This window comes from Pleurodeles waltl, chromosome 11 (genome assembly GCF_031143425.1).
Source record: "Pleurodeles waltl isolate 20211129_DDA chromosome 11, aPleWal1.hap1.20221129, whole genome shotgun sequence".
NCBI lineage: Eukaryota > Metazoa > Chordata > Amphibia > Caudata > Salamandridae > Pleurodeles > Pleurodeles waltl.
In genome coordinates, this window is record NC_090450.1 from 940,021,433 (window position 1) to 940,035,670 (window position 14,238).

Consider the following 14,238-nt stretch of genomic DNA (forward strand, 5'->3'; position numbering starts at 1 on the left):
TTTCGATTTCAAGAAATATGACTGCTCGTGAGTGGCGGAACTGGGAGCAAGGGTGAGGTCATTCACAAATGAAATCAAAACATGTATGTTAATACCTCGCAGTCATGAATTCCATTTATTTAACACGGGGCGCGTAGAGCTAATAAGACAGATAAAATGAGCCAGAAAGAATGTACATATTCAGACAAACTGAAAGACTGTGACTTGTTTACAATGAAGATTTTGCTTTCGGCTGCTTGGTGGCAGAGCGGACGCACACAGTATGTGCTCCCTCTACAGATCAGACGTACACCCTCTTTAGAGCCAATGTACAACATACGTCATCCAAACAAACATGTACATCCTGTGTGAAAAGAAATGAAATCTATGTGGTGTCATTTACGCTCCTCCGTGTTAAATAAATATATATATTTATATTATAGATATAAAATACATATTTATATATATATATAAAATCTCACAACAGTCCTGCCCTAGTTCACTTGAAATACAACATCTGAGTGGAAATGTTAATTTGTGACAACAAATTCATGTGTGAAAGGGCAAGAACTCACTCAGTGCCTGCAGGTTTTTTGTGTGTTTTTTTGTGTTTTTTTGTTGTTAAGAGTCACCTCACACCACAGGAATTTTGGGGGGGCTCCGAAGAGAGGATGGCGGAAGGGATGCGGTAGCGAGGAGCTCGTGAGATTTGATTCTGCCCACTTCCTGCAGATGGGATTCTGGTCCCAGAGTTCTTGAGGTTGCTGCAGAAGATTTGTTCTTCGTAATTCCGTTGGTTTTCTTTCTCCCTCATCGGTTTTAGTGTTAACAAGGTCCATAAGTTTTTTAACTCTCCTCTGGATTTCCCATGCCCTCCCGTGGTTAGAAGTCTGAGGGAAGGGTGAGAAGGAACGTCGCCACTGTAAGAGTTCCACAGATCTGGGAAGAGGAGGAGCCGGAAGTGCATTTCCAGAATCAGCTTTTTTTTTCCTAAAACAGTTAATTTATACCAGATCCCATGACCCGATCTCAATCCAAGTACCAAGTCAGCATTGGAGGGGAAGAAAACACGGGAGGAGAAAGGGGCCTGGGTGCACAACCCGCCACTGCATTCAACTCCATTGGTGCGCGTTGCGTGCCTTCATCCGTCCTTCCTCCCATCATACCTCCAGGAAACGGGAGCTGTTGCTCTTGGTGTGGAAAGGTTCAGACCACATGCGGCGTAAATCACCCTAAAAACACAGACAAAAGTTTGTGCATTGGATTAAAGAGGTAGTATAAGCTTAAATTTGCTCTAGACGAGTTTATCAATGGAGAATGCATCAAAATATTAACCCATAGCGCATTCCAAATTGTTTATTATTCATCATAAATACACATGAAATAATGTTGTATTTAAAGGCTGATCTACATATTGTTTCCAAGCTTAAACTTTCACTCATGCACTGGGATATTAAACCAAGAAAACACTTGTTTGCATGCATTAAAATTCCAAGAGGGAGTGATAAACAATAAAATGTATTCTGCAAATGTTAAGCTGTCATTGCCTATAGGAGTGGGATGCTGATCTACCAAGGCCTCCAAATGCCCGCAGATAGTGAGGCAGAAGACCGCTGAAGGTTGAGTGAGTCTGGGCAAACCCCTTCATCTCATTTGGCTGAAATTATAAATGTGTAAATCGCTTACATTTTTTTGTAATTTATAGAAAAAACCGTCATTGGACTGCACCATCCATGACCAACCATATCTGCCAATGACCTCTGTAATCATTCCTCTAGCTATGATCTAGTCTAACACCTTACTGCATTCACAGTTTCTGGGAGAAATGTTGCCTTTAAATGTAAGTAGATCTTAAAAACTGTTTTAACAGTAGGGCAGGAATCTTTCATACCAGCAATTACATACCTCTGACAAAAGATATGACTAACAGGTAATTTGCTCCAAAGATGCACGCAATCTACTTTTGCATTCAGAGTAACAAAGTGTGTCACATGATTGTAGCAAACTCACAAATGCTGATAAATGAATGTGCATGAGATCTCACCTTTAAGTAAGCCATGGTAAGGAGTGGGAGTAGGGTGAATGGTACCAGATAGAGAAGGGCCGGCTGTGCAGCCCTATGGATGCGAGATGCCACGGTTGCAGTAAGGAGTCCTGCCAGGAAGAAACAGAATACGCTGAAACTAAGTTCATTGGTTACCTTAACTCTTCATGAAGAAGCAATAGTTTCTTCAGGAAATAGGACATAGATATACATTGTTTGCTTTTCGGTGTGCGTACTTTATCTGTAACTAGACAATATACAAAGCATCCTACCAAAATAATACAATCATACGTAACAGTTAAGTCATGAGCTGCAGTCTCCTCTGAGGCACTGGAGTTAGAGGATGAACGAGGGAATGTAAAAAGGTACAAAACACAAAGCAAAACGTGTTAGCCTTTAAAGGAAGATACCCAACACTGGCAGCTCTCAAATTGCCCTTAGTTTTGAATATCCATATTCAAACGGAGGATCTTAATAGCTTAACAGCTGTATGTACAACAAAGAATTTAGTAGCAAATGAACCTTATTAGGAGCTATTTAACTCCGAGTCAATTAGCAGACACGCCTAAACTCTGGAAGAATCACGACCTTCTTGGAACTAAAAGATTGTTTACACTTAATAAAGAATAAGCTACTAGGGAGGAGGCAAGGTCATGCAAATCTTTGAAAGACACCATCTCTAAAGACGAAACTTATAGCTAAATAACCTTCTCCAGTACCGATGTACAACAGATCCACAGACTTTTGAACAGTATCCTAAGAAGGTGGGATCACCAAAATGTTAACTACACTTTTTGTTCCACTACAGATTTTACTTGTATAATATTTACTACTATGGTGCCTAGCAACGAGGCCACGTAGTTTATGGGTGGATTTCAAGCAACAAAAACTCCTTTTCTGATAATCATTTGAACTTAACTTTTTTATATCCTTTTTCCGACATTAACCTACATTCAATCGACACTTTTCAGTTTGTGGCTTTAATCTGCATTGCTCTTTGCATTGAAATTATTAAATTTAGCTTAGCAGTCGTGCTAATCTCATTTAACAACCACTTAGTAATGTCAGATTTGCATCCTGGAACAAGCAACCAACACTTACAATGTTAATCCTACAAAGTTGCTCCTTTAAAAGTTGGAGTAGCCATAACCACCGGTTTATGGTCACATAAGCATCTACCGAGACCATCAAAGATCTCTACTAAACGTAGTTTTACGCCTCCTATATCACAATGCCTCTCACTTACAATCCCTAACAAAGACATGTCCTTAAAGATGCAAGAACAGAAAAGGACAGTGTTTGTTGTAATATCAGACAGGCTGTGCTAATCAGAAATTAAACTGGCTGGCCAGAACAGTTTAATATGCATTAATAAAGCTGTGAATCTTCAAACTGATTATGCCTCCAACCAACTGTGCCTCAACTACGAGAAAGGTATCCGAAAAGATGTGTATGCAAATTCAAATAAATAAACACCGCCACCAATATAACATTATGTCCCAGGCCGCACTTATGTTTGGGGTGGTTATCGAGAGCCGCAGCGTGGGCCTCTTCGGGCATTTCCTTCACAGTAGGGCTCCACATGTCGCCATGGACACTCGCGGGCCCAGTGGTGGCACTCTGCTCTACTGACTAGTACCCACCACTGCGGAACCAGCCCATGGAAGCCTCATCTCAGCACAGCAAAGTATTATTACCACAGTATCATAATCCTGCAGCCCACACCTGCATGCTGCACTTCCTGATCATGTAAGTAAGCAGAGATAGTGGGAAAAAGCAGTATTCAAGTATCCCAAACCAGTTCATCTATGTGGCGCTACTTGCAGACTAAGGATGAGGGTACGTGGACAGGAAGCCAGAGCATTTTGTGCTCTTGCATGAGAAACGGGTAGATTGGTGGCATGCACTACACGCAAAAATAGTGCCTTAAAACGAGGATATCTCCCATTCATGCATTTGCTGGGGGTTCCTGGTGGTGAGATTTGCAAAAACATTATCTACTCCTCGATGTTCTGCCAACAGGTAGATTTGATAGAATATGGTCCAGTGGCACTGTGAACATGTGGGCAGTGACGGGTGCAATTTCTGCAGGCAGTACATAGCAGTAGTGCTAATTCACAAAGGTAACATGACGGTAATCAGCCTGCAGCAAGAAAGCCCCACGTTTTAACTGCTGCTAGACGTTTCAGGATATTGATTTAGAGGGGACTTTGCTACTTGGACGAAAGCCTTTGGAATGTGAGGTCTAACGTGTGAGCTCCCCAAGCCAGAAGGGAAGTACCCGTGCTGATGGTCACTTGCAGCTATGGGTCAAGAAATTATCTGGCCAGGTTCTTTGCAGTCCACCATTGCAGTTTGTGCTGAACACCGGGGACCACGAACACTAGACCCTCCTGATCTTCAGTTGCTCGTGCCAAGTGTCTGGATAGACACGAGTCAAACCATTATTCATAGCATTAACGTAAACTCACTCACTTTTAGGGGTTGACACATCTAGAAAAGGGGAATTGATTAGCACGTGCAAGGCCTTGACTTTGGGAAGGGACAGGCTTGGACTGATACTGCATTCATTGTCGCTCCTAGGAAAACTGGCGTTTGAAGGGGACAAGGGTGTGATTTTTTTTTTTTTTTCATTGATGATGGATCCTAACAGAGGGAGTTATACTGGTCTGCTGAGTGTGAGCATGGTAATGAACTGGACTTCCCCCATTTACCAGCAGGTGTCCAGGGATGGAAAACCATTAACGTGGCTGCACCTCAAGTGCGCTACCACAGCTGCTAGACACTTGATGAAGATCCTTGGCAGAACTCTGAATTGGTAACATATTCCACTCACCATATACCTCACACCTGCTAGTGGTAAGCAAGATGGATTTAACAAATGAATCCTTAGGATCGAGGACTGACATCTAATCCCTTTGAAATTATGTGATGCACCAATTTTGTGCTCCAAGATCAAGGACTGACTACAAAGTTCTGTCTATATTTAAAATGAGAAAGTATATCAGCATACTCCTTTGCCTTTCTGACTGGCCAGTACATTTCTAAGGCTCCTTTTTTAATTAAGGCCTCAACTTCCTCAAACTGAAGCCTTCGAAGCCGTAAAGGGTCAGGAGTCATTATGCATACTTGTGGTAATATATCTGGTAGGTGCGGCAGGGCCGACTTTAGGCACGTGGTAATGATTTTGGTGGGGCGGGCATTATGTTTGAAAATAAACTATCCAGCAATTTTCACACAACTAAAAATGTCAAGATAACTGGTGAATAATGTTCCAACTGGCAAGAGATCGGAATTTTGTCTAGTGGCAGTTTTCACTCATCAAGTAGCGTGGTGGGTTAATGTGCCTGCTGCATAGAACGTGTACCCTGCAGGTCGCAGAACTGACAGTGAGTGAACTATGAGTAGCGCTGTAAAAACATGAAATGCAAGTCGGAGAGAAGTTATGGAGCGATGAGGTGCACTGCTGAGTGGTAGTGAGGGAATTCATGGAGGTCATTTGGGGGTGGGGGTACCAAAAAAAAAGTGTCACACTAGGCGCCACCGGTGCGAAAGCCAGCCCTGTGGTGGGGGTGAAGAGAGGGTGCAGGGAGATCTATAGCAGCAACCATGGATATTATTACAAAGCACACACTTTTCCAAGGTTATAGTATACTAGGACACTGAGGCAGGCAGACCCTAGAATCACTACGGTCATGGGTTGGTGGCAGAATGAAAATGTCACTTACCCAGTGTACATCTGTTCGTGGCATCAGTCGCAGTAGATTCGCATGTTCTGCAATAGCTCGCCATCTGGTGTTGGGCCGGAGTGTTACAAGTTGTTTTTCTTCGAAGAAGTCTTTCGAGTCACGGGACCGAGTGACTCCTCCTTTTGTCTCCATTGCGCATGGGCGTCGACTCTATCCTCGATTGTTTTTCCCCGCAGAGGGTGAGGTAGGAGTTGAATTGTAGTAATAGTGCCCATGCAATGGAGTGACTAAGTATGCACCTATTTAAGGTTGAGATGATACATATATAAATAATTGAAGGTAACTTCTAAACTGCTACAGGCTCCCGGGGAGGCGGGTGGGCACATGCGAATCTACTGCGACTGATGCCACGAACAGATGTACACTGGGTAAGTGACATTTTCAGTTCGATGGCATCTGTCGCTGTAGATACGCATGTTCTGCATAGACTAGTAAGCAGTTATTTCCCCAAAAGCGGTGGATCAGCCTGTAGGAGTGGAAGTAGTCTGAAATAATGTCCTTAATACGGCTTGACCTACTGTGGCTTGTTGTGCGGATAACACGTCTACACAGTAGTGCTTGGTGAATGTGTGAGGCGTAGACCATGTGGCTGCCTTACATATTTCTTGCATTGGGATGTTTCCTAGAAAGGCCATGGTAGCACCTTTCTTTCTGGTTGAGTGTGCCCTTGGTGTAATGGGCAGCTGTCGTTTAGCTTTAAGGTAGCAGATTTGGATGCATTTAACTATCCATCTGGCTATACCTTGTTTTGAAATTGGGTTTCCTGCGTGAGGTTTTTGAAATGCAATAAAGAGTTGTTTAGTCTTTCTGATGTTTTTTGTTCTGTCAATGTAATACATTAATGCTCTTTTGACATCTAATGTATGTAGTGCCCTTTCAGCTACGGTATCTGGCTGTGGAAAGAACACTGGAAGTTCCACTGTTTGATTTAGATGGAACGGTGAAATAACCTTTGGCAAAAATTTAGGATTGGTTCTTAGGACGACTTTATTTTTGTGTAGTTGTATAAAAGGTTCCAGTATAGTAAACGCCTGAATCTCGCTTACTCTTCTTAGGGAAGTAATGGCGATGAGAAATGCCACCTTCCAGGTTAGGAACTGTATGTCGCAGGAGTGCATGGGTTCAAAAGGTGGACCCATAAGTCTAGTTAGGACAACATTTAGGTTCCATGAAGGAACAGGTGGTGTTCTTGGTGGTATAATTCTCCTAAGGCCCTCCATGAATGCTTTAATGACTGGTATCCTATATAGGGAAGTTGAATAGGTAGTTTGCAGGTATGCAGATATTGCTGCAAGGTGAATCTTAATGGAAGAGAAAGCTAGGTTAGATTTTTGTAAGTGAAGCAAGTAACCCACTACCTGTTCTGGAGTTGTGTGTAATGGTTGTATTTGATTAATATGGCAGTAGCAAACAAACCTCTTCCATTTACTTGCATAGCAGTGCCTGGTGGATGGCCTTCTGGCTTGTTTTATGACTTCCATACATTCTTGGGTAAGTTGTAAGTGCCCGAATTCTAGGATTTCAGGAGCCAGATTGCTAGATTCAGCGATGCTGGATCTGGGTGTCTGATCTTTTGGTTGTGCTGTGTCAACAGATCTGGCCTGTTGGGCAATTTGATGCAGGGTACCACTGATAGGTCTAGCAGCGTTGTGTACCAGGGTTGCCTTGCCCAAGTTGGTGCTATCAATATGAGTTTGAGTTTGCTTTGACTGAGTTTGTTTACCAGGTAAGGAAGGAGAGGGAGAGGAGGAAAAGCGTAAGCAAATATCCCTGACCAGTTCATCCATAGGGCATTGCCTTGGGATTGTTTGTGTGGGTATCTGGATGCGAAGTTTTGGCATTTTGCGTTCTCCCTTGTCGCAAACAAGTCTATCTGAGGTGTTCCCCAGAGTTTGAAATAAGTGTTCAGAATTTGGGGGTGAATTTCCCATTCGTGGACCTGTTGGTGATCTCGAGAGAGATTGTCTGCGAGTTGATTTTGTATCCCTGGTATAAACTGTGCAATTAGGCGAATTTGGTTGTGAATTGCCCAATGCCAAATTTTTTGTGCTAGCAGGCTTAACTGCGTGGAGTGCGTCCCCCCCTGCTTGTTTAGATAATACATTGTTGTCATGTTGTCTGTTTTGACGAGAATGTATTTGTGAACTATTATTGGTTGGAAAGCTTTTAGTGCTTGAAAAACTGCTAGAAGTTCTAGGTGATTGATATGCAGTTTTGTTTGATGTACGTTCCATTGTCCTTGTATGCTGTGTTGATCGAGGTGTGCTCCCCACCCTGTCATGGAAGCATCTGTTATTACGTATTGTGGCACTGGGTCTTGGAAAGGCCGCCCCTTGTTTAAATTTATGTTGTTCCACCACAGAAGCGAGAGGTAAGTTTGGCGGTCTATTAACACCAGATCTAGAAGGTGACCCTGTGCTTGAGACCACTGTGATGCTAGGCATTGTTGTAAGGGCCTCATGTGCAGTCTTGCGTTTGGGACAATGGCTATGCATGATGACATCATGCCTAGGAGTTGTAATACCATCTTTGCTTGTATCTTTTGTGTTGGATACATGCGTTGTATGATGGTGTTGAAATTTTGAATTCTTTGTGGACTTGGAGTGGCTACTCCTTTTGATGTGTCTATTATGGCTCCCAGGTATTGTTGTACCTTGCGTGGCAGAATTTTGGATTTTGTGAAATTGACGGTGAACCCTAGTTTGAAGAGGGTTTGTATGATATGATTTGTGTGATTTGAGCACTCTATTAACGAATGGGCCTTGATTAGCCAGTCGTCTAGATATGGGAACACATGTATCTGCTGCCTTCTTATGTGTGCTGCGACTACCGCTAGACATTTGGTAAAGACTCTTGGTGCGGTTGTTAATCCGAAAGGCAGTACCTTGAATTGGTAATGTATTCCTTTGAATACAAACCTTAGGTATTTCCTGTGCGATGGGTGTATTGGTATATGGAAATAAGCATCCTTGAGGTCTAAAGTTGCCATGTAGTCGTGCAGCTTTAGCAATGGCAATACTTCTTGTAGTGTGACCATGTGGAAGTGGTCTGACTTGATGAAAGTGTTCACTACTCTGAGGTCTAGGATTGGTCTCAGTGTTTTGTCCTTCTTTGGTATCAGAAAGTACAGTGAGTAAACTCCTGTGTTTATTTGTGTGTTTGGCACTAATTCGATTGCATTCTTTTGCAATAGTGCCTGCACTTCTATCTCCAGGAGATTGGAATGGTGTGTTGTTAAATTTTGTGCTTTTGGTGGTATGTTTGGAGGGAATTGTAGAAATTCTATGCAATAACCATGTTGGATAATTGCTAGAACCCAAGTGTCTGTAGTGATTTTCTCCCATGCTCTGTAATAATGACCTATTCGTCCCCCCACTGGTGTTGTGTGGAGGGGGTGAGTGACATGTGAGTCACTGTTTAGTAGTAGGGGTTTTGGGGCTTTGGAATCTTCCTCTATTTCTAGGGAATTGCCCTCCTCTATATTGTCCCCGAAAACCTCCTCTATACTGTCCTTGGTAACTGGACGGTGTGGCTTGTGAGGTGCTGGCTTGTGTGCTTTGACCCCGAAACCCCCCTTGAAAGGGCGTTTTACGGAATGAGCTGTAATTCCCTCTGCTCTGCGGGGAGTAGAGTGCGCCCATGGCTTTGGCAGTGTCCGTATCTTTTTTGAGTTTCTCAATCGCTGTGTCCACTTCTGGACCGAACAGTTCTTTTTCATTAAAAGGCATATTGAGAACTGCTTGTTGAATCTCTGGTTTAAATCCAGACGTTCGGAGCCATGCATGCCTTCTGATAGTTACAGATGTATTAATTGTCCGTGCAGCTGTATCTGCAGCGTCCATGGAGGAGCGGATCTGGTTGTTGGAGATGGCCTGTCCCTCCTCAACCACTTGTTTTGCCCTATTTTGTAAGTCCTTGGGCAGATGTTCAATGAGATGTTGCATCTCGTCCCAGTGGGCTCTGTCATAGCGCGCAAGTAGTGCCTGGGAGTTCGCGATGCGCCACTGGTTTGCAGCTTGTGCTGCGACTCTTTTACCAGCTGCATCAAACTTGCGGCTTTCTTTATCTGGGGGTGGTGCATCTCCAGATGTGTGAGAGTTGGCCCTTTTCCTAGCTGCTCCTACAACGACAGAGTCTGGTGGCAGCTGTGTAGTGATGAAAACCGGGTCCGTAGGAGGCGGCTTATACTTTTTTTCTACCCTTGGTGTGATTGCCCTACTTTTAACCGGCTCCTTAAAGATGTCTTTTGCGTGGCGGAGCATACCAGGGAGCATAGGCAGGCTTTGGTATGAGCTGTGGGTGGAGGAGAGTGTGTTGAATAAGAAATCATCCTCAACCTGTTCTGAGTGGAGGCTTACGTGGTGAAATTGTGCTGCTCTAGCCACCACTTGAGAGTACGCGGTGCTGTCTTCTGGTGGAGATGGCTTCGCAGGGTATGCCTCCGGACTGTTATCTGACACTGGGGCGTCGTATAGGTCCCATGCGTCCTGATCTTGGTCACCCTGGCTCATGGTGGTGTGAGCTGGGGAGTGTGATGGAGTTTGTGCTGGTGAAACGTCAATCACGGGCGGAGGTGAGGGTGGTGGTGTAACTCTTTTCACCACTTTTGGTTGTGGTGTCTGTTCCGTCTGGAACTCCAACCTTCTCTTTCTCCTAATGGGGGGAAGGGTGCTTATTTTTCCTGTCCCCTGCTGTATGAAGATACGCTTTTGCGTATGGTCCACATCAGTTGCTTGCAGCTCTTCCTCAAACCTATGCTTCTGCATTTGGGAGGTTAGCGAGTGCTCTTCTGTATAAGAGCCTGAAGCTGGGTCGCTTGCAGTTTGTTTCGGCATCGAAACCCTGTCTGCGTGTTTTTTCGGCTCCGAGGTGACTCTTTTCTTTTTCGGGGCCGAAACCTCTCGGCGTCGATCTGTTTCGGTGCCGCTGTCTCGGCGTCGAGCCGTGTCGGCACCGGCATCTCGGTGTCGAGGCTTGTCTCCAGCACTTTCTCGGTCCCGAGAAGGCTGCGTGCCGGTGTCTCGACCGGAGTCGGACGATCTCGGCACTGTTTGGGCCTTTTTCGGTGCCGATGGTCGGTCACCGAATTTATGGGTCGAGCCATGGCCTGGTGGCAGTGGCGTCCCCTGGGCCTTGTAAATGTGTCTCTGTGTGGTTTTCGACGTCTTACTCACGGTTTGTGTATCGTCGAATCCTTCGGAGTCGGAGTCTTGGATCGAGAAGGTACCTTCCTCTTCCTGTTCCTCGAACTCCCGTTGGGCTGTCGGTGCGGACGCCATCTGAAGTCTTCTGGCTCGACGGTCTCGGAGTGTTTTTCGGGACCGGAACGCACGACAGGCCTCGCAGGTGTCTTCGCTGTGCTCAGGTGACAGGCACAGGTTGCAGACCAAGTGTTGGTCTGTGTAGGGGTATTTATTGTGGCATTTGGGGCAGAAACGAAACGGGGTCCGTTCCATCGGCGTTCTTCAGCACGCGGTCGGGCCGACCAGGCCCCGACGGAGGATCGAAAAAACTACCCCGAAGGGCACCGGAGCTCTTCGATCTTCGATGCGGTGTTGAATGTAAGTACGCCGATCCCGAACGCAACAATACCGACGAAAATCTTCCGAAATTAGCTAATTGTCCGTTCCGAAACTCGGAGCGACAGGAACACGTCCGAACCCGATGGCGGAAAAAAAACAATCGAGGATAGAGTCGACGCCCATGCGCAATGGAGACAAAAGGAGGAGTCACTCGGTCCCGTGACTCGAAAGACTTCTTCGAAGAAAAACAACTTGTAACACTCCGGCCCAACACCAGATGGCGAGCTATTGCAGAACATGCGTATCTACAGCGACAGATGCCATCGAACAAGCCTTTACACCTTTGGCAACCAATCTCTCATTTCCATGAAATGCTCCCTATACGTGCTGCTCCTTTTTGGCTTGCTGACTTCCTTGAAAGGATAGTTATGGAGGCTAGTACTGTGGTCTTGGAGTGCTGGAGGCTGTTTAGGCACCTGCGCGAATCAGTGGCCAACTAAACCTTTCATGGTTTGGCTTTGCAATGCAGCCATCACTTAGGTTGTGTCGATGCCTTTAAGTTTGTTTGAACATCATGTCCACTTGAGGGCTGAACAGATGCTCCAAATCAAACGAGTAACCAATGAGGTGTTCTATCTTAGGTCAAAACAGAGAAACACTTAAGACGTGGCATTGGAGCAGGTGTTAACTGGTATTAAAGGGTGGTAAGACAATATCCACTGTATCTAAATCACATAGAATATTTGTGTTAGATGTAATATTTCTATCCTCAATTTCACTGCCTCTTTTCCAGTAAGGGTTAGGGAAACGCTTCAGCAGCTCTTCTATTTCAACTCTCTTCAATGTGAGGTACATCTCCACAGTCTTGCATAATGTTCTTCTTCCCACTGTGCACAACCAGGAGAATGGTGGTACAGATCTCTTGATAGCGAATGTGCTAGATGCACTCTAGCTTCGGAGATGTACTGTGTACATTAACGGGCTTGGAGCCCACTTATTGTTTACCATTCGTTGGCTTTGTTGTCACTCTTTCTTAACTCCTAATTGGCCTGCGCAGGCCAATCATCACTTCTGTTCCTTTCAGTGGAGCATGGACCAAGCACAGATTGATTCAACTCAATTAGTACCCATCTGCTGCTAGTGCTGTGATTCAGGTACTATTTTCTCTTCCCACTCCCCAAATTCCTTTCCCCTTACCATCCTTATCTACTTTGTTATTGCTGCTGCCTCTCCCTCATCCACTGTGTTGCTTTCTCCCCTCCTGCTTCTTCTCCCATCCTCCTCCCCTGTGCCTTCCTCTTGTTGCTTTCCCCCAGCTTTTTTTCCATGCTGCAAAGCAGTGCAGCTGCTGTGCAAAATGACATTAAAAAAAGCATTATGACGCACTCAATGCTGGCTGTCATCGTGCTTTTTTTTTGGTTAACTTAAAAAACACTGACAAAGCCAACAGAACCCACATTGGTGATATCTATTGGCTTTGCCAAAGCTTGTTTCTCTACCTTGGGTGCACCCAAACAAGACTTAACAGGTTCCTTAAAATGGTGTTTGGTTTTAAGCATAGCAATTTAAGAGAATGTTTAAACTAGGAAGTCATCTTCTTCTACATTCATATCTATTATATGAACCTACACTGCTCTGGCAGCAAAATTGGAACAAGGCCTTTACATGATATGGCTAACGATGCGCCACCCTGAAGATCCATTCTGTAATCCTGCCATGCACCTTCCTTGTAATCAGGAGCATTTACGTTTTTGATCGGCTAGCAATGTGTTGGGTTTTGGTCTCAAACTGCATCTACATCTGGTGACAACTATGGATGAGGGGCAGGCACCAATGTCTTTTTAGAATGGGGAAGCCCTACATTCTGAAACTGCCTCCTCAAGGTCAGTTTCCTCTTCTTTGTGAGACTTTCAGTTGAAGAAAGGAGTTGTCTACTACGTGGGGGATCAACGTGGATTGTGCATTGCATGGAATATTGTTATTCAGGGTCTTCTGTAAGAGGTGTCAGTGTGATGGGTACCAAAAGAGTGATTGACTTTAAAACCTGTTTTGGAATCAGAGACTCATCATCATCTTGGCTCCTGGCTGCTAGTTTTGGAGTGTTACCAACATCGTTTAAGTCTTTTAGTTAAGAACAGTCTCATCATTGTGGGTCGTGCCGATGGCCAATTATTTTTCAGGGCTGTTTCCGCTGTAAAAGGCATGATGCTTTGGATACCGCTCCTTGGCATGGAGCAAATGCTTTGCTCAAGGGCGAACCCCAAAAAGGGGTTCCTTGAAGGGGCATTGGTGTGTCTTTTTTTGTGTCTAGAGTGGAAATTCAAGAGGTTGCCTTCATCGTGGCTGTGGGTTTCAGGGAGGGCCCTGCAGACTGTTCCCCTGAGTTGGAGTCATGCATTTCATACAAGTAGAGCTCTGTATGGCTTTCAGATGACTCTACCATGTCAGCATCTACACATGTAATGACTTTGGCAAGTGTTGCTAATAGGGCCTAGTATTGCAATACTGCTGCATTTCAGTGTTATGTTACCAGTTTTAGTCTTGCTGGTCCTGGATGGTCTTTTCAAATCGAAAGGCATTACAGGTTGAAGACACTTCAGGACCTCAGTAAACAGGTTGCGGATCCAATGTTGGCACGACTACAAGAAATCCGGATTACAGGAAGGGCAGAATTTAGGTGCGTTCTCCATGCCCCTCTGTGCCAAAAGGGCCATGATTGTGAAACCTTCAGTTGATCACTGTAAAAGTAATTGACAATTGTGGGATGTACTCTGCAATTTTGCCCTTTGAGCGGTGATCTTCTCCAGCAGTGGCTTATTTCTGTACTTTCCAAACCCAATGAGAAAAATCTGTAACTTGTAATGTTACAAGCTCATTACTAGATGATAGCAGTGTGTAACATGTGATCTACAGTTACACATGCTGTAAACATTTATCTAATGTG

The 14,238-nt window shown here is 44.7% G+C and overlaps 1 protein-coding gene across 1 annotated transcript in view; it reads right to left on the reverse strand.

Moving 5' to 3' along the window:
• Positions 1–531: 531 nt before the first annotated feature.
• Positions 532–14,238, reverse strand: part of SPPL3 (signal peptide peptidase like 3) — a 207,869-nt gene continuing 194,162 nt past the window's right edge. Inside the window, exons 10-11 of the mRNA XM_069215057.1 lie at positions 2,024–2,133; positions 532–1,211 (exon numbers count right to left, since the gene is read on the reverse strand). Coding sequence (XP_069071158.1) covers positions 1,140–1,211; positions 2,024–2,133 — 182 coding nt within the window. The 3' untranslated portion in view covers positions 532–1,139. The remainder of the gene's footprint in view (positions 1,212–2,023; positions 2,134–14,238) is intronic.